The sequence below is a fragment of the Heliangelus exortis genome, chromosome 4 (assembly GCF_036169615.1).
Source record: "Heliangelus exortis chromosome 4, bHelExo1.hap1, whole genome shotgun sequence".
Taxonomy (NCBI): Eukaryota; Metazoa; Chordata; class Aves; order Apodiformes; family Trochilidae; genus Heliangelus; species Heliangelus exortis.
The window spans coordinates 35,478,516-35,503,714 of NC_092425.1; the positions used below are offsets into that span (position 1 = coordinate 35,478,516).

At 39.3% G+C, this 25,199-nt stretch overlaps 1 protein-coding gene across 4 annotated transcripts in view; it reads left to right on the plus strand.

Annotated features, from left to right (window-relative positions):
• PPARGC1A (PPARG coactivator 1 alpha) overlaps window positions 1-25,199 on the plus strand; it is a 363,077-nt gene that overhangs the window by 327,480 nt on the left and 10,398 nt on the right. For all 4 annotated transcript variants that reach the window (XM_071743829.1, XM_071743831.1, XM_071743830.1 and 1 more), the window contains 8 exons: window positions 2,675-2,869; window positions 3,823-3,945; window positions 4,851-5,055; window positions 9,092-9,137; window positions 9,246-9,319; window positions 17,009-17,921; window positions 18,473-18,577; window positions 18,719-18,839. In XM_071743829.1, coding sequence (XP_071599930.1) covers window positions 2,675-2,869; window positions 3,823-3,945; window positions 4,851-5,055; window positions 9,092-9,137; window positions 9,246-9,319; window positions 17,009-17,921; window positions 18,473-18,577; window positions 18,719-18,839 — 1,782 coding nt within the window. The remainder of the gene's footprint in view (window positions 1-2,674; window positions 2,870-3,822; window positions 3,946-4,850; window positions 5,056-9,091; window positions 9,138-9,245; window positions 9,320-17,008; window positions 17,922-18,472; window positions 18,578-18,718; window positions 18,840-25,199) is intronic.

Below are 25,199 nucleotides of genomic sequence, written 5' to 3' on the forward strand. Positions count from 1 at the left end.
GCAGGTTGGATGTCAGTCTGAAATGTGAACTTGTGCAGTGACAGTGCTGAAACTGTGAAAGAACCTGCGTTTGGCCATGGCATTGCTTCTCCCCAGTGCTGTCAACACCAAGACTCAGGTTACGACAGCAAAACAGAAAGCTGCTGCTTCAGTGATTATTGCTTGGACGTGGATGTAACCAACCACCTCTCCCTCTGCATCTCCCCTCAGCACCATTTCTGCTGTATATAATTATTGTGTTTCTTTATAAACAGCAATTTAGGACAATTAGGAACAATAGCATAGTTAAACCTTTAAAAGGTTATCTCGCAATGTCATTTTCTTGACTAATGTGTTCCTGCTGCCATGTCGTTTGTGAATAGACATGTGTTAGCCAGCTAGTGTGCTTCATCTGTGGTGACTTTGATTTATTTGCTCTGTAAATTGGGACTGAAGCAATAATGGAAAGTGACATTAATTGTTTAACAGAGTCTTCTTTGTCACATCCTCTGCTTTCTCTGGGGTGTTTGAATGTTGAAACTTGTACAAAACTAATTGAAATTGCTGTGATGAGGACCAGTGTCCACTCAACTTTCTATTCTTGAATGTCAGCACACTTGAATGTCTGTTTGAAGCATGAGAGCTGAGCAGTTAACAGCAAATATCAGAGTTTCTTCTGGCATGCTATTATTAAAGAAGGCATTCCCCATTACAAAGAGTAACACTTCCAGTTTTCCTGTCAGCTTTATAAGCTGAAAGGCTACACGGTGTGCTCCACCAGCTACACTTCCTGGGGAAGTTCCTGGTGCAGGGCTGTGGGTCAGGCAGCCAGACCCCTCCACAAACACCCTGGGATTGAGGGGTGGCTCATCCCACTGCCTGTGAGGGACTTGAAATGCTATTAGAAAAAAAAGTCAGTACTTTGTTACATTGCAAAGTTGGTGGTTTTTTGCCCAGTAATACCTTTTTGAGCAAGTGACACCATGATTTTTCTCTTTTCCTGTCAAAAACTGGCTGTGAAAAGCTGGATTTGGAGTGTGGTTTTATTCTCAAGGTGGTTCACTTCTGCTTGTTTCCATCCTCTGCACACTGAATTACTATGGCACTCTGGATGTGTCTGCTTGGTATGGTGGAAACCACCAGATACTGGAACTTAGACTCTTTTTCTCAGTGGCCAGGCCCCTTTTGGCCTTCTAAATAAATGCTTCTCTTTAACATTAGCTTTTCCTGAGTGTTTACTTGTTTCTTGGGGATGATGCTGTCAGCACCAGAACAGTTTGTGCTCTGCTGTAGCTTTCTAGCTCGAAGACAGAGTTTTTCTGTAAGAAGCCGTGAGGTGTGATTTGGCAGAGCAGCCTGGCAGGAGCAATTATCTGTGTGGTTTATGAGCAGCTCTGTTTGGAGTCTGGAAGGCAGAAGTATTAATGAAAAAAGTCACACTAAAAGGATATCCAGATTCACTTAATTTTTTTTTCCTGAGATATAACTGGTAATGTTTTGTAGTTTGCTTTTTTAATTTTTTTTTTTCCTCACACTCTTCTATTTCTTGCTAGTTGACTTCTAAACTGTGAGATTTGAACTTAGCTGAAATCTCTTCATGGTGTTAACCTGGAGTGTGATGAGTCACTCTGAAGCTGGTGGAAAAACTCCCAATTTGATATCCCTAGAATCAGTGAATGGCTTTTCATTTACTTCTGTAGCACTAGGATCAGCCTAGGAATCCTAGATAATTGATCTGTCACGATCAATTTCCAGTCTTTCTGAAAAATAAATATAATGATTTTTACACAATTCCATTCCTCAGAACTCTCAGTACTCAAAAAAATCCTTACCTTAACATACAGTAGGGACTATATTTCATTTAAAAATCTGAAGGCATTTAAATTTACTCAGTTTGACAAGAAGTCGTGTTGCTGAAACAAGATCTGTAATACAAATTAACATTACAGCCACATCTGATTAGGAATTAATCTACTTTTTATAATTGCAGTCTGAATTAGATAAATGCATATAATAGTTGCATTGAACACTCAAATGATATAACTTGAAGGGACAGCTTCAAAGGCCTTACACATTTCTTTAAAACAAACCCAAAGAGCCTGCTATTTACACTGAATCCCAATGGTGAGTCCTATGCCAAATGCTCAGGAGTCAGAATTTGTTCATTTGGGTTTGGAGCAGGATATTCCAGAAGTATTTCTCATGTACACCAGGCTGCATATGTGAGCAAGGTTTCCCAGATTTCACTGGTGATTCATTTTGATATTCTGATTATCTGTCTTATTCCCCAGTTCTTGTAGTTTTGTCAGGTCAGTTAGCTGGTGTTCAGTGTTGAAAAGGGAAAGAAAGAGACAGCCTGGGCTGACAGCATCATTAGGTGTCAGCAGTGTAGGTGTATCCTGTAATGCAGTCCCTGGGTGATCACTTATTGTTGCTAACACCAACTAAAATAAAAAAATAATTGTGGGAGAAAAGCAAAGTAGAGCAGCACACAGTGAGTGCAAAGAGTTTTCTCTGGAAATGCCAAGATGGATCCCTTCGTTGCACTTAATTACATCTTCTGAGGTTCTGTTTCAGGTGACTGTTTCAAGAGCTGGTTTAACTACGTTTTGCTGCTTTTTCACATTCGGAGGAATCGCTTTGGTCCTTTTCTCTTCTCACCTGGCCCTTCTTTTTGTTTTGTCCCCTCCCACAGAAGATAGATGAAGAGAGCGAGGCAAACTTGCTAGCTGTTCTCACTGAAACACTGGACAGCATCCCTGTGGATGAGGATGGATTGCCTTCATTTGATGCACTGACAGATGGAGATGTGACCAACGAAAATGCCACTAGCCCTTCCCCAATGCCCGACGGCACCCCTCCAACTCAGGAGGCAGAAGAGCCGTCTCTAGTAAGAACCCTTCCTACTGTTTAACAGGAATTGGATGTGCCTCTGGCCACCCGCTGCATGGGTATGATGTAGTCACAGTAAGGTCTGGACTTTTCATTTAGAGTGAAAAGGAAAAATCAAGGGAAGAGCTGAAAATTAAGTGGGGAAAACAGCCCCACCAAATAACCCTAAGATGACTAATAAGGGAATCTGTTTACAAGTGTGTTGAAGAGATTGTTTTGGAAATTGTTTTGCTAACAGCTGACACTTTTGCTTATTATTCTGTTGCAGTAAGTCGGGGTGATGTTTTTTAGATCATACTTCTTTTCTGGGGCTCTTTTGGAATGAATATTTAGATGCTACTTTTGGTGATCTGTTAAAAAAAAAAGCCCGTTGAGTCTGGCAGGATGTGGGGCTAATTTTGTGCCTTGAACATTGATTTGACCAGTAAGCACCAGCTTAGTGCTAATCAGGGCAAACCTGAACCTTGGGTGAGGAAGTGGGTGAAACTTTATATGTGTTTTGCTCAGGAAAACCAGTTTGAGATGTGATTCTGTTTCTGCTGAAAGCCCCTTATCACTGGCTTTTGCTGAAGCAGAGCCAGATACCTGCATCTTGATGCTGTATCCATTAGTCTGTTAAAGTTAATGTCTCTGTTGAGATCAGAGGCTTCTTCTGTCAAACAGATCGCCAAGAATTTCATTTTGCTTGGACTTCAGAAATCCAAGATCTCTGTTGTTTCTGCTTGCCCTGCAGGATACTGCAGTAAAGGGAGCAGAAACCAGAGGAAAGTGAAATCTATTTGCTCTGGGGAATATTGAGCCTTTCTTTCTGTTTTATTGTACTTTGCTTGCTGAAATTGATATAGCTAATTTTAAGTAACTATGCAAAAATGTAGATAAGTCATTTTAATCCATGAAGATGCATAACTTTACTCTTTTCCTTCCACTTCCCTTTCCCTGATGTGTTTGTAGCTTAAGAAGCTCTTGCTGGCTCCAGCCAACACTCAGCTAAATTACAATGAATGCAGTGGTCTCAGCACACAAAACCATGCAAACACTAATCACAGGATCAGAACAAGCCCTGTGGTTGTTAAGGTACAAACTTAATCTTTGTAATAAGGGAAAAAAGAATGAAAAAAAGAAAGAAGTGTAACAAGGACTTTTATGCTTTCAGCATCTTAGCAGGCATTAGATCTATATGTGTTGTATTAATCTGCCTACTGTATTGCAACTGATTTAAAACGAAAGTGAACAGATTATAGACTGGGTTCCAGAAAATCACCTGAGCTCCTTTATGCTCTGAATATTTCATTTATGCTTTTTCTCTTGGCAGAGTTCAGTTGTAGTCCCACCGTCTGTTACTTTAGCCTACTTTATTGATACACAGAGTAGTAGGGGGTACAATAAAACTTGCTGATGGGCTGGTGTTGTTTATGAGTGACTCCAGGATGTGGGACTGCCATTTTACCAGCTGTCTGAGCTAAGAAAAATGACGCCGGATTCTTGGCAAAAGATATTTATCAGCCATTAATTGGATAGAACGGGGGCTCTGACATAATTCTGTTAGCAGGCAGTATTAAATGATGTTTGTCTTGCCGTTCACTGTAACTGAAAACAGAGCATTTAGGGGTACTTAAGAGAGTTGTGAATACTGGGCTCAAGCAATCAGCAGCAAATTAAGGTTTAAACCAGCTTATTTTTTTGTTCACTGTAAAGGCGCTGTAGGGTCTTGTTAGTTACATGTTGCTGAGTAGGAACATTGAAATGTAGGAGAAATGAAATAAAAAGCTGCATAAATGTCATTTAGGAATTTTAAATGTAATTTTCTTTCCTTGTTCTGCAAACAATTATTCACAGCTCATAGATCTAGTACACTTAGACTGAACACTTCATTGAAAATCTCATCTCTTCAGAAAACCTATATCCATTCTGATAAGGTTCAGCTCACTAATTTTAGCTTTTTTTTATTTTATTTTATTTTATTATGCCCTGTTTTTAAGACTGAGAATTCATGGAGCAATAAAGCAAAGAGCATTTGTCAACAGCAAAAGCCTCAAAGGCGTCCCTGCTCTGAACTTCTCAAATATCTGACTACGAATGATGACCCTCCTCAGACCAAACCAGCAGAGAACAGGAACAGCAGCAAAGAGAAATGCACCTCCAAAAGGAAGCCTCATCTGCAGTCTCAGACAAATCATCTGCAAGGTAGGTGTGGGACCAGAGAAGACAGCTTTGGTACCAGCAGTAATGCTGAGAAGCTGAAATACCACAGTTGTGAATACCCTTGATACTGCTTCTGTTCTTTGGATTAGAGTTGTAAATCTGGCATCTCCTCTGTGTAGGGAGAATTTTAAAACATTGTAATGAAGTTAGAATTAGTTAGCTAGATTTAGCTTTTAAACAATTTTAATCCTGTGTCTGTCACCTCCCACCCTCAGAAAAGGAATCTCAGGGGAAAAAGAAGTTTTAACAAATACCACATGTTACTATACCAAGCTAGCTGGAGATATTTATTCACAGAGTACTGTACCACCAAGAAATCATTATACCCCTAAACAAGCTGGGCAGGCTGGTTCATTAGTGAGCTGCTTTCTTTTTTTGCTAGTGTAAAACTGAAGGCATTGTTAACCTGCCACATAGTCCTTAAGCGACAATAAATAGTGCTCTCACTGCTACAGAGAAAGCAATAAATGTGTCATTCCTGTTAAAGCTGGAATGCTGGTTTGTAATTTTATTTTGTAAATAGTTGAAAGTTTAGCTGCCATCCTGATCTTTCTCTCTCTATTTAGATTCTTTATGGCCAAAGCTAAACACTTGTGTTGACTTTTAGTATCCCCCAATGCATAAGGAACTGGTCTATATTACAAGTAGATTCTATGACAGAGATGCAAGAACTCGAACACCCCCCCTCTCACTTTCTCTCCCTCTCTTCCCCTGTCTGTTTTCCCAAGATAAAGAAAAGCTGTAAAAGCTTACAAGCCCAAAGGGACATTTTTTTTAAAGTTACTGTTACTTTAAAATACATCTATGTGTATATATATGTTGGTGTGGCAGCTGAAGGGCCAGGTGCTTATTTCAGTCACATCAGTGCAGATCCAGTAAAGTCAATGGAAGTTATCTGCCTGCAGAAGAGTTCAGGATATGACCTTAAATGAGTTGTTCTGGTATTATTACAGCAGCAAGTGTAAACTGTACCTTTATTTTCTCCATTTCCCTTCCCCCTCCCCGCCTGCTTTTTCAGCCCAAATCAAATCTGATTTTTCACTCTTAATGCAGCTGTACATTCTGATACCCTAAGTAGAATTTTCCCCATTATGGTCTCAAATTCTCTGAACAATGTTTCTTGTAAGAAAGAAATCCAGCTGCTCCTTGAGCCTCTTGGGTGCCAACTGCCTCTCCTTCTGGATGCCTTCAGCAGTCTGCTTCACAGCAAAATCCAGACTGAACTGTATGTGTGAAGTCTGGGTCTTCATTGGTACTGAAACATAGACCTGCCAGAAGTTACAGGAGGTTTTAGTAAAACTTTTGGGTGTTAAGATGATACATGATAAGGTTTATAATTTATATTTATCATTTATAACCTGCTATATGCACATGGGTGTTATACACATACATGGATGTAGTGTGCACACACAGCAGTATGGGTTGCAATATATTTATAAGAGTTTATGTATATATCCTATTCAGATCAGAGCTGTATTTTTTTCTCCAGCTGAGGCAATTGTACAGATTCAGTGCACGGAAGCAAGGCATATTGGGTTGTGGAAACAGTGTAGATGTAGAGGTTAGGAAGGTCCAAAGGGACATACAGCTAACTTGCCAGTGCTTAACAGATGTCTGTGACTTTGGTGGTATTGCAGGTGAAATTGCAAGCAGTGAGAATTTTTTCTCTTCTTTAATTCCCACAGTTTAATTTATAGGCTTCTGAATTTTTTTTTTTCATCAAATTTGCCTTGTACACCAATATATGACTTCAATATCAATGGATTTGCATATAATACAAATAGAAGAATATAATGCTTTCAGCTTGGATAGTCAATTCATGCAGAATCAACCTTGCAAATTTAACTGGTATTTGCAGACCTGCAGTCATTTGTTCATATGTTTAATCAAAAGTATGAGAAAATTGGCTCCTGGGTTTTTTTTTAAAAATAATCAGTCTGATATTTTCTTTCAAAGTTATGGAAGGCTCACAAAGGATAAGTTAAACAGTATTTTCCTTTAGGGTTACTGTTAAAACATATTGCAAACCCATGGGAATGTCCACAAACCCATTCATGCCAAAGATCATGTGTGGTTTTGCATTGAAATTTGCCCATGAGGAAACTTAGTTCTTTTGAACCTGGATGTTTCCAATTTGCAGGGACAAGCAACTTCGTGTGAACCCTTTTTAGTAAGAAAAAAACACACCCCAGTAGACCTTGAAACTCTCATAAACAGGCTCCATGTAAAATGATAGTTTCTTTGCTAAATATTTACACTATCAGTAGCTGTATGTGAAGATGAATCTTTTGCAGGAATGCTGTTTGGTCAAGCCCTTGTCTAGCAGTAAGAAAAGTAGTGGGTGTTTCGGTATGCAAATGTCTCAGTGGGAGAATTCAGTGATATCTGCCTAAAATTAATACATACAGTGTGAGATAATGCCTTGGTTCCCTGCCCATCTCTGGCAGATTTTCACTGTGCATCAGTGCTTCAGAATTTTTGTATGTATTCTGGTGTGGGGCTGTTCTGTGGGACTGAGAGCTAGAATGAGACTTTCTAGAGGCTTAAATGGTTCTGACACATTCAGCTTCCTTAGAAAGCTTCAGTTGGGTAAGTGTATGTAAGCTTTTATCATCCATAAAAAAAGTGGAAGCTTTTATGTGTTTATTCCAGAATCTTACTGTAAGATTTTTAAAGCCAGTTTTACCTCTAGCTAGCCACTGGAAAACATTAGCATCCCTAGATGTGTATAAAACACACACAAAGATGTGTCAGGTTACATTCAGTCTTAGTGCACCTGGTTTTCTGCACAAAGCAGTGGCAGTGCTGGATCAGCCAACTCGCTGAGCTGCATCTCCTCACTCTGGCAGTGCCTTCTGAGGAAGGTGAACCCGAGGTGAATACCTGAGCTTCCATTTCTAACTTTCATAGGAGGAGGAGGAGAAACAATATGCAGCTCTTGAGAATTGTGCTAATTTTTAAAAAATGTAGTATTACTTCGGGAATGCTCTAGAGCTTCTAAAAGTAATCAATTTGCATTTAAAAACCTTTAATGTTGATGGGAGCTCCAAGCCTGGGAAGAATATGAAATATGCAGTAGTGACACTCTGGATAAAAGATCTGCAGTGCAGGAGTGTTCAAGGGGAACATTTTGTCTTAAGTAATTAATTTGCAGAAGAGATCCCCTGCTGTTGTTCTTGGTACAGTGCTCTCTGCATTTAAACATCAATCTAACTTCTGAAAAGTAAAATTTGCAAGTAATATTATTTTAAAATTTTAAACATTTTAATGGCAATTAAAGGCATCTTAGTTGTATTACAATATCCTAATTTTCAGCTTGCTTTGGGAAGATAAAAGTTTGCATGCATAAATGCCACAAAGAGTTGCATTTTTATACTTAGAGCTTTGTTTTTTTTGTGTGTACATCGGGATTGTACCTGAGAGTTTCAACCCCATTTTTAACTATCCATGACTATGTCTGTGCCTTGTCATAGTTTGTAGGATAATTTGCAGAAGTTTGGACTATAACTGGTTGGACTCTAGCCTCATAGAAACAACCTATTCTCAGTGTTATATATAAATCTGTAAATTGTAGAAGTAAAATTAACCAAATATTCATAACGATCTGTTACTTCATAGTTACTCTGCTGCTCCTGTTTCCAAATAAAACATGGACTGTAGTCTAACTCCAAGAGAAAGAACATTTTCACAGTGTGTCCTGTAGAGTTCTTCATTGATTTTTAACGTGTAGCACTCTTCTGCTGAAAGGTTCTTGGCATTTTTGTTGTGTACTGTATTTCATAGGTACAGTAATTGATGTAAATCATTGTTGAAATTTAGGTGCCGTTTTGGTACAAGTAATAAGGGATTGAGATGAGACTCCTAATTTATCTAAGACACACTGGAATGGCTGTTAAACTATCAGAGCTCAGCCCTAACAGACACATGGGATTCCAGCATCAACATAAAAAAAATAAATCTTTTTAGTATACGTTATGGAAGGTTAAATATTACATAATTGTTTTCTTTTTCCCTGTAGCCAAACCAACAAGTTTATCACTTCCATTGACGCCCGAGTCACCAAAGTAAGTACTAAAAAGTGCAAGCATTTATAAAAGGGAGGGGGGTTCAGTAGATTTTGGCTACAGCAACTCCATTTCAGCTTGTTTTTATAAATGTGCCCTGTCTTCCAGTGATCCCAAGGGTTCCCCATTTGAGAACAAGACTATTGAACAAACCTTAAGTGTGGAACTCTCTGGAACTGCAGGTGAGAAATGGGGAGTGCTGACTCTTCCTCTAAGCATGGCTCATGTGTGTGTTTGTTCATTTTAATATACCACATGTACACTGAGATCTCACAGAGGTCTCCAGTAAATTAACTTCAGTGCAGCTTTGCATTGACTATTTATCCAGTTACCCGAGAAGGAACATGCTTGAAAATATGGCTCCAAACCTACACAAGAGAGCATAATTTCTGGGAAAATATGAATGAAACCATTTATCTGTTATACTTCCCCATTTCCCTACAGATTTGTGTACTGCTGAGCACCATCTTTCAAAAACAAACCCCACAGCACTGTGTAATAGATATTATAAATGGAAAATTTATGTCATCCAGTCTGTCTCCAGTCTGGTCTAGGGCTGTATGTGACTGCATGTTTCAGTGCTTTGTCAATTCTAGATTAGTATGTCACAAATAACAGCTTTCTCCTGTACCGTTGAAAAACTATTCCACAGTTTGTAGGTAAATTTCTTTATAAATTGATATTTGTTTTATATGCTTGCTTTCTCTTTATTTCTTCCATTAGCACACAACCTCCCTTTATCCTCCTCTACTTTTCAGATCCCTGGTGTTTGTACATTTGGAAGATTTGGGGATTTTTTTAAAATCATATGCTGGTTTAGTTCATGTATCACACATTGCAATCATTCAATTAATCTGCTTTTCTTTCTGCTACAGTCAGTTCCTTCCGTTTAGATCTGTTCTATTGCTTTCTCTCTGAACTGTGTTTTGCCTGCATTTTCCTGAAGTGTCCAGAATGGAGCACAAGAGCACATGTTGACCTCCACCTGAGCTCTTGCTAGGATTGTTTTCTTTCTCAGTTGTGTAATATTGAAAGAGATGTATCTGGCATGTGTTTCTCTCAGGATAAAAGTGGATCATGTATTATGTGATCTCCAGGGTTTTGGGGAGCATTGCAAAATACATCTTCAGGTACCATAAATCAGCTTGGTACCTCTAAATTCGGTGGCAGCTTTACACAACAGCAGGTCCCAGAGCTAGATTTGTGTATTTACTTTGGCCTTTTACCTCCCTACACCCATCATTTCACTTTTTCATAAGCCTCTTTATTAGTTCAGTATTAAACATGCACACTTTGCTCTGTCTTAATAATTCCTTAATAATTCCTCGTGTGACAAAACAAAGCGTCCTTCCAATGCACCTTGCTTTTGCAAAGCCAACACAAGCATGGAGAAGCCTTTTTTATCATTACTGGAAAGCAGATCTGTACAAGGCTCTCCATTTGTAAGCACCTTGGTAAGTCAGTGCTTAGTTCTACCAACTGAAAGGGGCAGATGAGGTGACTACAGCAGAGAGTGGTACAAGCAGCCCTTGAGATCACTGAAGGGAGCAATGTTTTCTCCCAGCCAGAAAGTCAGAAGCCTGCTCTTCCCATCAGCTGACTAGACAGAAATTGGGAGTCTGTCTGACCCCTGGTTAGTCCTCTTGTATTGCTTCCATAATGGCAACAGGAATGGTCTTGGTGTTACAAGATTTATTCCTCTCCCTCAGCTGTGCACAGAGGAGGAAACAAAACAGCTCTGTAGTTGCCTTAGACAATATAACCAGGAGGGTAAGTTCATTTAAAAATGATGTGAAATGGCACAAATGAACAAGTGTGAAAAAGAATGTCATACTATGAAAACAATATTTTTTTTCTACTCAGCAAGTAAATAGAGTCTAGCTAGTAAATAAACTGATGATAATCTGGAATAATAAGAGTTGGTGGCGTGTGTGTGGCCAGGGATTTGGAGTGGTGTTACCAAGCCATGTTCATGATGGTGGCACTTGGATTTCATGTTGCACTTACTCTGGTCTTCACAGTACCTGGTGAGAAGGTTTCTGGAGATTGTATTTCATCCCTTAGTAATGTATTAATCACTGCTTTCACATACACGTCGACTTTTTTTTATATATTCTTATATGTATATGAATCTATAAAAAGATGAGTGCTTGTGTATGTCTTTTTAACTCATTTGTATTGTGGTAGTGTCTTGTGTCATGAGTCTGCTGGAAGTATTACAGAGTACACAACCTTGAGTACTGAAGAACTTACAGCATATATGAGTAAATCATGGCAGAACTGGGACCCACTTCAGTAAAAAAAAAAACCAAAAAACCCCACAACAAAATCAAACAAAAAAATTAGGAAAAAATAGTGGCAATAGTGATTAATAGTACCTTGGAGTTCTTTAGTGAGACCCTGGCAACTCCAAATTATACCCAGATAACCGCATTGCTCATTGTTCTTATATAGGGCAGCTTGCAGTGTATGAGCACTATTTATTATAATTTAAATAGGAGTTGCCTTGATCTCAGTGCTGAATTGAAAAGACCATTAGCAGTGCTGTTCACACTATCGAAGCACAAAGTATTTTAATATAAATAGCAGCTCCCTTGATCTCTCTGCTGAAAACAACGTTGGTTCCCTCACTGATGAATTAACTATAGAGTAGAAAAATAAATAAATAAAAGCATTTCCCACATGAGCCATCAGTCTTCGTCACACACACATTTTGGATTCATGTATCTAAAAGTCAAACTGAAACTGTTCTCTTGCCAGTGCTATATCTTGCTTTGCAACAGATTTGTCAGTAGTTGTGGATTCAAGTCTGTCCTCCCTAAAACTGCCAAAACATTGATTTTTCAAATTACAAGGAACAAATATATTTGTGTTTTCAGACTACATGTAAGAATTTGAATGCAATTTGAGTAAGTGGCCTATGGTAGTCTCTTGCTAAAATTCCAACTCCTGTGGCTGATTTCTAATGCTGTTCTAAGGAAAATGGACCAGAACAATGTGATATTGAGGGAGGTGATGAAAATGTAGTGGAAGAAATTCCTGTGTAAGGCAGATCTCATTCAGAGTTAGAGGCTTGCAAAAGTTCTTCTCTGTCTGCACCATTAGCTGCATTGCCAATGCCTTGCTAAGAGGCCATAGGCTTGAACCACCTAATGTCTTCCAGGAGCAGGGGAGGGTTTTGTGTCACTGGAAGACCTTTTTTCTCTTTGGTACCAGTCAGGTTGATGGACATCTTAAGGCATGGGGACTAAGAGGATGTTTCACCCTCTGGAGGTGGCTGTGTTGCTCTTAGTGGTCAAGGGCTTCTCAGTGACTGCTTTAGACTTCCTGCTGAACTTCTAAATGCCCAGAGTTAGGTGGCATGGCACTCTCTGTTCTCTCAGTTTCTTTTTAAACCTTCACTCCTGAATACTCAAAGCCATTGTTTAAGTGAATGAAGTGAGTTTACATGCTTGAGGCTCAGTCAGTAACTAGAAAGCTATTTCTACACTCTTATATACACCAGGTGACTTGGTGAAAAGTCTCTTATTTGCACACAGATCCCTGTAATTTAGCTGAGCATAAAACTCCTCGCCAGTCTCTCTTGTGTGCAAAATTTGAATACTCCAAAAAGTTGGCAGAAAAGGCTGTATGAAAACAATCAGCTTGAATAGTGAGTTGGAATTCCTGAGCACCCTTGAGGATACTTATACCCTGCTATTTGCCCACCTCTAGATCTGTGCTACCTCTTAGTTGTCAGAACAAATACTTAAAATCTATCATGTAAGAACTTGTTTGGCCTCAGAATGATTTCTGATAAAATGAGATGTGAGATGCAGAGAGTTGTCCAGAGGGAATAAAATCTAGTAAATTGTTTGATCTTTTCAGGCATCTGTGTTTATTCTCTGCAGCACTGACAACAGGATTAAACTGAATACTCAACAAGCATGTAGTTTTTTATTATATGATGGCTATTTAATTTAATTGTATTTTCCTGGATTCTGCAGTCTTGTGCCACACAAAAGCTCTTCCAAATCTGTTACTGAATTGAGCTGTTATCATGTGTTCAGCTTTTAAAGCGGCCTTAAATAATGCTTCCCTTGACAATGCATTTCCAAACTTAGAAGGTATAAAAGAATTCCTTTTGAATGCCTCTCAAAAGCCCGTTGCACATGTAGGTTCCAGGGCTGCGTTCCCCAAAAGACATTAGTTCCCAGCCTCCTCAAAGCACAACAAACATCATCAAACATTTAAATAATAAGTTACAGTAGAGGTTTGGAAAGGTTGGTGTCTATCTAAAACAGCATTGCAAATCAGTTCTAAAAAGTCAAAATGTCACGTTTTATGCAGAGGCACTCCCCTAATATCTGTTTATCAACCTAGCTGTGCTAAATCAGTTACTGCGTTTTGGGGTTTTTCTGGGAGGAGTTTTGGAATATGTCAAAAAAGTAGTTTCACTCTCCTGGAGACTTCTTTAAAGAAGTCACTTGATCAAGGTGGCACTCGACACACATGCAAACACCTTTTGTTTCTTGGGCACAGGGAGGGTGTTGCTGCTTTGGCAGCAGTGCTGGCACACTGATATAAGCTGTTTTCAGTCACAAGATCACCAACTCAGTTCGTAGTATATAGATGTAGCAAGGCAAAGTGCAAACATACCATTTACCAAAGCCATTCAATTAAAGAAAAGTCCGAATAAAGAAAATGGTTTTGTAGGTTGTCATGAGAGAATACTTGCCTTTTACTTTAAAAAGAAAAAAGGCTGTTTAAGGGGGATGATTGTAGAGTATGTACCACTTCTAACAGATTTGCTGTGCAGAAGTACATAAGTGTGAGTGATGTAGAGGTACTTGTTTATTATAGAGCACATTTCAATGCAGTAATCATAAATATTACTAAGGTTGTGCTCTGTTGAAATATGACCTACATACTCTTGATTGTTTGTGTTACGTGATTTGTCTGACACCCATTACATTCTGGGTAATGGCAGCCATTTGTTGCTGTGCACAGCAGGCTCTTTTGACAAAAGAAAATAGGCAGCAATAAAAAAGCTATAGTCTGAATTACATTCTGCACAGCGCTGCACTGCTGAGAGTTTGTGCAAGTGTGTTAACAATGCTCTGAACTGCCTCTTGTCAGCCTTCAGCCTGTAATGGCCATCTGTCCTTCCATAAATCTGTCAAAACCTGCTAAGTTCAAGAGAGAGCACAGAATATACCTTGTACTGTCAACACAGAAATGTACACGTCGGCGGGGAAATCGGCACGCGTGAAATAATCCAGCAGTTGTGGAATATTGTAATGCCACTGATGTGGGATCGTGGCCCTCAGTGGAGATTACCTGGGGTTAGAGTGAAGATGGGCGAGTGTGCAGCCAACTGGTTTTCTCAGAGTTCATGGTTTGGAGTTTGGCCATAGGACACCGTGGCAGTGGACCCCATAGCAGTGACATGGATTCAAAACTTGACTCCCCCCTCCATCCCACGGTGGAGGTTTGTTCAAAAGTTAAATGAGCATTTTCCAACTTTTATCTGTTTCTACTTGCCTGTGCACTTCCTGCTTCTGCTGAAAACCAGGAAAAAAGCCAAAATGCCACGAGGAAGCCCTTTCTTAAGCTGTCCCCAGCACAGTTCTGCCAGCAAGAGAAGTGCCAGTGAATTTAGCTCAGTCTGTACTTTTGCAAGGTTTTTTGTTTGTTTGGTTTTGGGTTTTTGTAGGTTTGGGTTTTTTTCCTTCTTTTCTAAAGGTTGTTGGACTTCCTGTCAGGCTTCAGGAAATCATTTTGCTCTGTGTTTAGCTTGCTTCCTGCTGGGGCTAGCTTTAAAGAAGTTGAAATGGAAACAATATTTTATGTTGAATATTGGATTATCTGTGGGGTTTCTTCGCCTGAAATTCTTAAATATGCATGCTTGTCGTGGAATGGTTGTGTTTTTGCTTCACTCTTTGTTTAAAACTTCATCCAAAAACATCAGTAACTAACCCCGAAGCTTCTCATGGGATGTATAATTTCGTGAGTAAAAGTGACAGTTCTGAATTTTTTACTTAGAGTCTTTGCTTACTTAAATAGTTGTTCAATCTGAGCCTGAAGTTTTAACCTAGAAATTATTACTGCAGAATTTTGAAGACAACTTTTCTATTCATTTTACCAAAAATTAATTTGATAGTGAAAAAAAAAAATATTTGTTAGTGAGGAGATGAATAAGGCATGAAATGCAAATGGCTGATTCAAGTGAATTTTTGGAAAGGAAGTAAAAGATGAAGACTATTAAACAGTGATGACTTTGCATGAAACTTTTCACTATTAATTCCAAATTTTAGGTAACTGGAGTCTTAAGTGTCAATCTCTTTGTTTCAGTTTCCCTGGATTTTGTGGCATTAGACAAAGTCTTCACATAGCCACGGGTAGCTTATAATTGTTTTTTCCAAACGTGCAGACAAAAAAAATCAAGCTTCTCTTTTACATCAAGTATTCATGCCTTGGTACTGCTATCTTTTTTGCTGGAACAAATTCATTGCAGCTAATGCAATGGGACTCCCAGTCTCCATTTATAATCCTTAGGGACCACCAGGCATTGATGGACTCTTTTCCTTCTTTACAGCAAAACACTATAAAACGTATTCCATTTGCATTGATCTGCTGAGCTCAGTTGCATGGTTAAAAATACAAAACAAAACACTATAGCCATGTTTGAAATACACATTTCCTGTAAGTGTGTCTGCTCTCTTTTCATTCTTGCTAAGAAAGTAATGGAGAGCTCAAGCTTGGGGTAGAAGAAGAAATTGTGGGCAGCATCAGCCACTGGAGTGCTTAAGGACAGACTGGATTATTTAGGAAAACTGCCTGATTTCTGTTTAATTTGTTTAATTTTAAGCATATAAACTTATAAATTACATTAGGGTCAATTGGACAGAAACAAATTTTTCATACATAATATACCAGTACCAGCCTGAAGAGTTAATGAGTTCCTGCACAGTAGCTGCAGTGCACTGTAATTCTGTTATTGTTACAAAAAATACCGAGTTATATTCTTTAAAAAATAGTTGGAAGATGCTTTCTTCAGTTCCCACGTTTTACTGGAATGGCTTGTAGTCCTTTCTGATTAGGGTGGTATAATCTATTATAGTTACGTGAACAATTCTGGTAGTTAGTGCTATCTGTAGTCTTTGAATACTTTCCTGGTTCATTTTGACTCCCTGCTTCATGACTGTCACTAATATTTAGTTCTAAATGCAATGGTTCATTACAGTTGCAGTTCTCTTGTTGTTCAGTGGGTTTCAGTTGCACAACCACATTTCAGGAAAAATGTATTAGTTATGCTTACAAGAATGTATTATACATACATTAGCAATGGTTTACTAAGTTAATGAACTGTGGAGACAAAGAGTCATTGCAGTCAAGTTGGAGAGTTGCAACTTCCTTGCAATCAAGTTCTGTGTCCCACTGAGGTTTCTTTGGTAGCACTTACATATTTTTCCTGGGCCTGCTTTTATCCAGGTTTTTGCCTAATATCTTTAGGATTTTGACAGTGCAAGTCTTTTGACTTTTTATTTTTATAGAGAAATCTTTTTGATTTTTAATAAAAAAAGTCTTTTGGTTCTTGTGTCTTGATATTCCCTATCAAATCTATAGAGAGGCAGATGCCATGGAGGAAGGAGAGGGGCAGAAATGGCACTGAAAATTAATATCAGTGCATTAGTTCTCTTGCCATTGTTGTTACCAGGCCTGTGGTGTCTCACACCTTAAATACTCCTATTCACAATATTTGTAGTGTTAAATTAAAGTGACACAGTATGAATCTTGTTTTCTAACTATTTTGAAGAAGCACATGACCTGCCTTAATGAACATTCTGTGTGTGCTCATAACCATTCTGTTCCTCCTTTTTCCCCTGTAGGCCTAACTCCACCTACGACCCCTCCTCATAAAGCCAACCAGGATAATCCTTTTAGGACTTCACCTAAGCCAAAGTCATCATGCAAGACTGTTGTACCAGCTTCAAAAAAGCCCCGTTATAGTGAGTCTTCCGGTTCTCAAGGAAATAACCCAATCAAGAAGGGTCCAGAACAGACTGAGCTGTATGCACAGCTTAGCAAGACTTCAGTACTGTCCAGTGGACATGAGGAGAGAAAGACAAAACGGCCCAGTTTGCGGCTGTTTGGTGACCATGATTACTGTCAATCTGTGAATTCAAAATCGGAAATACACATTAAAGTATCCCAGGAACTTCAGGACTCTGGACAACTAGAAATTAAGGATTCTTCACCTGGGTGGCAGTGTCAGATTTGTTCTTCTCTAGAACAAGACCAGTATTTCAAGAAAGAGACTTTACAGACAAGTAAGCAGGCATCCCACAGTAATAACAGAAAACAGCTCCAAGACCAGGAAATTCGGGCTGAACTGAATAAGCATTTTGGTCACCCCAGCCAAGCTGTTTTTGATGAAGAAGCAGATAAGACCAGAGATCTGAGAGACAGTGATTACAGTAATGAACAATTCTCCAAACTACCTATGTTTATAAATTCAGGACTAGCAATGGATGGTCTCTTTGATGACAGTGAAGATGAAAGTGATAAACTATGCTACCCTTGGGATGGGACACAAGCCTATTCATTATTTGATATATCACCATCTTGCTCTTCTTTTAACTCTCCATGCAGAGATTCAGTGTCTCCACCCAAATCCTTATTTTCTCAAAGATCCCAAAGGACACGCTCTAGATCAAGGTCCTTTCCTCAACGCAGGTCTTGTTCCCGTTCTCCATATTCCCGATCGAGATCAAGGTCGCCCTGTAGTAGATCCTCTTCAAGGTACAGTACCATCATAACAGTTAATTAAAAGGAAGAGGAAAAAAAAAATCAAATAAAAGGAAAGAAAGGAAAAAACCCAAGAAATTACTTAATCTGGTGCTCCAGTGCAACTTGTTCCTGAGCTGATTAACTCTGAAGGTTAGAGGGTTGCTACAGAAACACTTGTTGCCATTATCCTTTAAATGTGCCAAGTTTACACTTTTCAGAGTGGAGCCAGTCAGGTCAGCGACAGAGCAATTGGTGAGAGATGTACACAACTAACCTTTCCCATTATCTGTGAGCTGCCTGGTGCCAATCTAGCTGCAGTCCCTATCAGATGAAGCTGACAGTGGCTGACTCTCTGCTCTATGTTAGCCTCAATAAGGAACATTACAGAGGGGTTGTGGGGGAGGAATCACTTGAGGCCCTTTAGTTGACTAGGGGATCGCAGCCTGTCACTGGAAAATCTCACTGGTAGCTTAGAAGAAATCGTAAGTTCAGGGAAGAGTTAGAAATAGTGTCAATAGATTCAAACATTTGAATGACAGAGGTGAATGTGTTTTTTCCTGCAGATCTTGTTGCTATTTTGAGTCCAGCCACTGTAGACAACAAGCATACAGAAGTTCTCCCTTACGTGCAAGATCGCGATCCAGATCACCGTGCAGTCGCAGACCCAGGTAGTGCCTTTTGCCTGCTCTACCAAAAGGTTGCTTTGCAATTGTTTTTTAAGAGATAATGAAGCATTCCAGCAAATGGATTCCTAATTTTACATTCACAAAGTCAGGGGCTTGATTTAATGACTAAGTTATGTTTCCTAGGTATGACAGCTATGAGGAATATCAGCATGAAAGGCTGAAGAGGGAAGAATACCGCAAAGAGTATGAAAAACGGGAATCTGAAAGGGCCAGACAAAGGGAGAGACAGAGGCAGAAAGCAATTGTAAGCACTGTGAAGATAACTTTCATTTTTAAATAGAGTTCTGTTTCTTTTCATGGATTTCTAAAACTAGAACTCAGGTTTTACTTTCTTTTTTATAAATGGAAAAATATAAAAATCTGGTAATGTGTTTCTTAGTATGTTGATTCTTAGGTAAAATACATGTTCTCATAACAATTTGTGTTTTGATGTTACAATACTGAGTTTTTCAGGTTCTATAAATTGCAACTCACCAGCATTTTCACAGTCAACAGGTACAAAAGGCTCACTAGAAAAAGGTTTAATTTCCAACAATAAAGAATGAAAATAAACCAGTCGATTTTTTATACAGACCTATCTGTGAATATGACAGTTTATATTATATATCTCCTACCAGAGTGCCAGTAATCAATGTCTATTTTCTGTAATTTTGGGTTTTTACATAAGCAATATAGGGAGTCATCTTATATTCCAATCACTGGACTTCTATAGTATGTAATTGTCTGTACAGGGGATGCAGATAACAGAATTCAAAACTGGGATCCAAAGGCATGAGTTTAATTTTTCTTCCCTATCTAGACTCAGTTAATTTTAAAGTTATTTTTAGCAAAATAAATAGTCTGAAGACATGATGCAATTTAAAAATGTCACTTAACACTGGCCCTTTCATAATGAATATGTATTATTTAATAATTTTGTTCATCAGTGTTCTGTGCAAAACAAATACCTGAGGCAAAGGAAATACCCATGTGGGGATCAGCAAATCTCTTCATTGTTGTAGCAGAAGGACAGAAGACTGGCTATTGAATGGACAATGTTTTTTTGACCCTTTTTAGTTCCCTGTTGTCAACTGCAAGATGTTTTTATAAATTAGACTTGGAGCTGCTGTAGATATGGCCTCCCCTTGTAGTTGCTAAGACTATTTTTGTGGCTCACCTTAACATTTTCCACTTGGATTTTCTGTGTTCTGCTTTTTCCATTCAGTTGTACTGCTGTTCTGCCTTTTGCATGAACTGATGCAAACTGGGAAACTTAATCTTCATCTCCAGGTTTTCCCATATTGCTCTGTCCAGGGCTCACCAACATGAATATGTCTTCTTTGCAGTGCCTTTAGTGGGCTTTGTAGTACAAGTTTATTTGTCAGACACTTGGTAGCTTTTCCCCTAATGCTTACACCTGCAGAACACAGAGTGTGTAGAGACTGACAGAGACTGGTGTGGTCTACAGAAATGAGAAATTCTGGGAGGGAACAAGCACTTTATTTTCTGATTTTTGTCTCTGCTAGTGTTGTTCTTAGTTGTTTCTTAGTTGTTCTTAGCTTCATCAAATTATTTCACTTCTCTTTGCTTCAGGTGCCTTATCTACAAACTGTGGGTGATAGGTGCACTTTGTAAAGAATGAAATGTAGAGCTATAATATGCTCTGCTGTGCTGATCTGAAACTCAGTGAAGGCAATGGAATGATTTTGCTTGGCTTGAGACAGGGCTATATTTAAGTCAATTGTTGCAGTTAGTTTTAAAATATCTGGCTTCCATCTGCTCAGAGATGAGCACTACCTTCCAGCAATCGTAACTTACACTGTCTGTTCTCCCAGATCTAACACAAATTAGAGATTCAAGTAGACCTCTTTCATGGGTGTATCTTGCTATTTCTCAATTACTGTCCCTTGCTGCTATAAATAAACATGAATCCTGCTGTGGAAGTAGAAAATGTGATTTAGTTTAAAACAAACAAATATATGGCAAGTAGCTAATCAAGAGAAAATGAAATAGAAGTTTAAAAGCTCCAGATATGCTGCATGTTAAAAAATTCAGACTTTCCAAAAGCAAGGTTGAAACTACCTCCTTTCTAAAGTTACCCTTGTCATGATAATTTACTTCATTAAGGAAATAATTTATTAATAAACATAAATAAATCAGAACTTAGGAGATAAGTATCAATAAAAAGAACACTGCAAAAGCTTGAAATCCAGTCACCTGTGTGAGAGCTGCAGGAGGGCTAGATGAAATCCTATTAACTCCTTTTCCCAAAGTCTATCAGCATGTGTACTTTAAAGATCAGTATAGAGTCATGTCAGTTTATTCCACATGACAAAAAGTAGGGGTTAAGGGGCAGCAGAGAAAGGGAAGTTCTGGTCCCGTGAAGTCAGTGATAAAACTGGTATTATTTCTAGCATTCTCTGCTCCCTTTTTTGCTCCTTCTGGCTTAGAGATCTCTTCTGTATGGCTTTCAGGTCTCTTTCTTGAGGGACTCAGCTCAACTCTTTTTTTGTTCACCTACAAGAATCTCCCCTTTGTTTCCTTGAACTCTTTCTACAGTACCAGAAATTTAGATTTCTTTGCTCTCTGCACTGGGGAATTTAAAAATTTTGTTTCTAACCCATTCTTGTGCTGCCAGAACTGATTCATGGCCACATTGCTCCCGATAACTGTTCCAAGAGTATCCCAAACATTGGGCTAGTAATTCCTCAGGTGTTTCCCAGGGAAGGTTATTCTTCATCCCAGGAGTTAGTTGTATTAGGGATGCACATTGCAAAGGGAACAGAAATTATGACTGAGCTAAAAGTCATCATGTATTATTGGTTCAATACCTAAAATTAGTCTCCATGTCACAACAGAACTGAGAAACCCAGGAAAGAGAAATGAGAAAATATTTCACATACTTTAATCTGTCAAAACCATATGTGCAGCAATGCCCTCTGATTGTGCAGGCAGCTTGTATTTTGGCAGATGTGAAGGCATATTGGCAGAATGCTGAGGAGGCTTCTTTTAAAAGGCTGTGCTCATGCTATGTGGCAGAGGCATGTTTAGATAGCTGCCCCTTCAGCCTTGCCCACAACACCTGCAGTAGCTTCAGATCAGGTAGAAGCCTGGGCTAGCATTTCCCTGTATGGATTCCTGAATTCCTTTCCAAACTTACAGCTGTATACAGGTGTCCTGACCTCCAAAGGTGCTTTGGTATTCTTCTTTTCCTGTACTTCTTTTTTTTTAATTTTCTTTTTCTTAATTTTGGGCATCACACTTGAAAAATACATACTGAGTCCATGAGGTATTTTCCAAGAAAAAAAATTTTATCTTTCATTCACTGGTTTATTTACACTTTTTATTGTGATGCCTTTGCTTTGTGATGCTTTAGTTTGATCTTGACTTATTCCACTTATTTCACTGGATCCTCATTTTGTTTAGAATGGGTCCTCACTGAACATAGGAATGGTCTGTCACCAAGACATACTTAACATTATTATGCTAACCAGGACATAGTGGAGACACATTCACCATGAAACTCTAGGAGCAGGACAGGACAGTCTCCTTAGGACTTTGTAGACACTGGGATCCAACACCCAGCCAAGGTAAATCCAGTGATTCACCAAGAAGGGTGAGGACTCCTTTTTTCTTCTGTTAGGAAATTTCTGAGTTTTATGGGCTTTTCCTCCTGCAGCTCATTAGACCATGAGGAAAAAACTTTCCAAATCATGGCATCAGAAGTAGAGTTAAACCACGTTTCAGTTCTGGAGTCTTCAGTTCATGATGATTCCCTATCAATGGTGCACCAGGACTGGGACTGTCTGATGAGCAGCCTGGTGTTCTGGATCTCTGCTACTGGAGTGCTCTGGTCACATCCTCCATGCAGCTCATTTCCTCTGTGCACTGGCTGCTGCCAAGAGGTATAACAAAATCAGCTTTTATACCTACTATTAACATTACTACTTTTCATTTCAAAGTGCTGACAGACTCCATGAGACAAGGATCAAGAGGCCCTCTCCCAGAGAGCTTACAAATGTACGAAGATAAATGTGCTGTGAGACTGCTGCAGCAGAAAGAAACACGTAGTTTCAAAGAAAATAAATTGCTCTACAACAGGAAGGCAGGAGAAGGGTGGTTTCACAAATGAGTTCTTGGCTTCTCTAAAGTCTAAAACCAGAGTCAGCCTCTAATGGAGTGCATTTCCACTAATGAAGGATCCAATGTGCACTGTATATTTAGGTTGTATTTTTTTGTCATTGCTCATCTTGATGGCCTTGATCCCAGGCACTCTACCTTTGCTGCTTGAGTTGCTGAAAATGTATCAAATGGATTACCTAAATCTTGAGGTTTACTAGCGCATCATTATTTTTCTAGCAGTCACCATGGTGTGTGGCTGAACTGTTGAAGTCCTCAGCTAGCAAAATGGCAGCACTTGTCCATTCTGTGCAATGTTCTTTCTTTTTTCTTGTTTTCTTGATTCTTCCTTTTGCCATTCATACTTTCCCATAGGTCATAATTATTCCTTAAGACAGTCTAGACAAAATTTTTCTTCCTATCATTACTGCAGAATGTAATGCTTTATTGGCTTGTTTAATCCATCCATAGCACTTCTATTATTTTAAACTCTGTCCAACCTTTCCCGTTGCACTTTCAAAATGATATTTGGCCTCCAGATCTCAGGATAAAAATCTTCATGGTATTCAACTGGAAGAGAGCAGTCACTTTGCATTGAATGCAATGCAGACACAGAACTTGGACCCAGCTGGCCACCCATGCTGAATGAAGCAGATAAGCCTCTGAAAAGCCCATGGCAGATCCCAGCTTTAAAATTTTCCTGGATTTCTTCTCTCAGCTTCACACAAAGCATTATTTGGCTCTTGGAGAACTAGTTATACACCAAAGATAAAAAGTGGTAGGGAAACCAGGGAGAGCAGCACTAGGTGGTGTTACCTCTGGACTGACTGCCTTCAGTTGAGTTCAGACCCTGCTTAGCAGCACCATGGGCAGGCAAAGCTAACAGGTGTTGAGTGGTGAAGCCCAGTAATGTGAAAATTAATACATCCTGCAGTCCAGGCTTTAGTTTCTTAGGAAATACAAGATTTAAAATGAAGAAGGGGAAGTGAGATAAATCTTTTGCAAGACAAAAAGATCCTTAGCATCAGTGAACATTTTGCAGGATGAGTGATCCCTTTATTGACCCTTAGATGTGTAAGGCACATCCTGGTGCTGTTTTCACAAGTTTTGGCATTTTGATGCTTTAGTATTATTATGTGGGACTTGCAATACTGCTTTTCATTTTGAGATGTTTCTGCGATTTTTTCTTTCAAATACATTTTCCTACTCCCCCTCCCATTCTTCCCTCCCTCCCTCCCTCAGGTCCATCCTTCTTTCCCTCCAGTCCATTCTTCTTAAGATAATCCCATGCATGAATACAGGTTAGGAGCAGAAAGGGTTGAAGGCAGCCCTGAGGAGAAGGACTTGGGGGTGATGATGGAGCAGAAGCTCAACACGAGCCATCAATGTGTGACTGCAGCTCAGAAAGCCAACTGGGTCCTGGGCTGCATCAAAAGCAGCAGAGACAGCAGTCCAGGGAGGGGATTCTCCCCCTCTGCTCTGCTCTTGTGAGACCCCATCTGGAGTACTGTGTCCAGTTCTGGAGTCCCCAGCATAAGAGGATAAAGAGCTGCTTGAGGATGTTCAGTGGAGAGGCACTAAAATGGGAGCTAGAGCACCTCCCCTATGAAGGCAGGCTGAGGAGGTTGGGGTTGTTGAGCCTGGAGAAGGGGAACCTCTGAGGTAACCTTGTAGCAGCTTTCCCATATCTGCAGGGGGCTTACAAGAAAGCTGGGGTAGGGCTTTTTGCACAGGTGTGTAGTGAGAGGACAAGGTGCAGTGGTTTCAAACTTGAAGAGGGGAGATTTAGGTTAGACGTTAGGAAAAAATTATTTCCCATGAGAGTGGTGAGATGCTGGAACAGATTGCCCAGGGAAGTTGTGGCTGCCTGGAAATGTTCAAGGCAGGATGGATGGGACCTTGAGTAACCTGATCTGGTGGGAGGTGTCTCTGCCCATAGCAGTGCAGTTGTAACTAGTTGGTTTTTAAGGTCCCTTGCAAGCCAAAACATTCTATGATTCTGTGAAATGTTTTTACTGGAAGGAAGAAGGAGCAAGATTGTTAAGGTTTAAATAAACCAAAAGGAGCCATACTGGGCCTGAGGGATTTGGCTGGTCTTGTCTTCCTTTTTTCACCTGGCAAACCAATGAGATATACTTAAAGCTTGTGATGCAAAATAAATCATTTGCACTTCTGGGAGGGGAATATGTACAGTATCTTCTGGAGTTTCCTGCAAGTTCTCTCTGCCCACAATAAATTGAAAACAATAGCTTTTCTCTGCTCTTCTGTAGGTTTTACAAGTCATACATCATCTCCTCTAACAAGTGTGGTGAAAAGTACACTTAATATGCACATATGGGCTTTGCAACTTATTATAAAATAAAGGTCTTTAACATTTAGAGGTATGTTGTAATCTTGTTAGGCTTGGATGGCACTTATTATTAATGGGAATAAAAGACAGGTGTCTCTGTGAATACAAATACATTATTCATAGTTGCTTTAAATAAACTGAAGTTAACCAAGATGA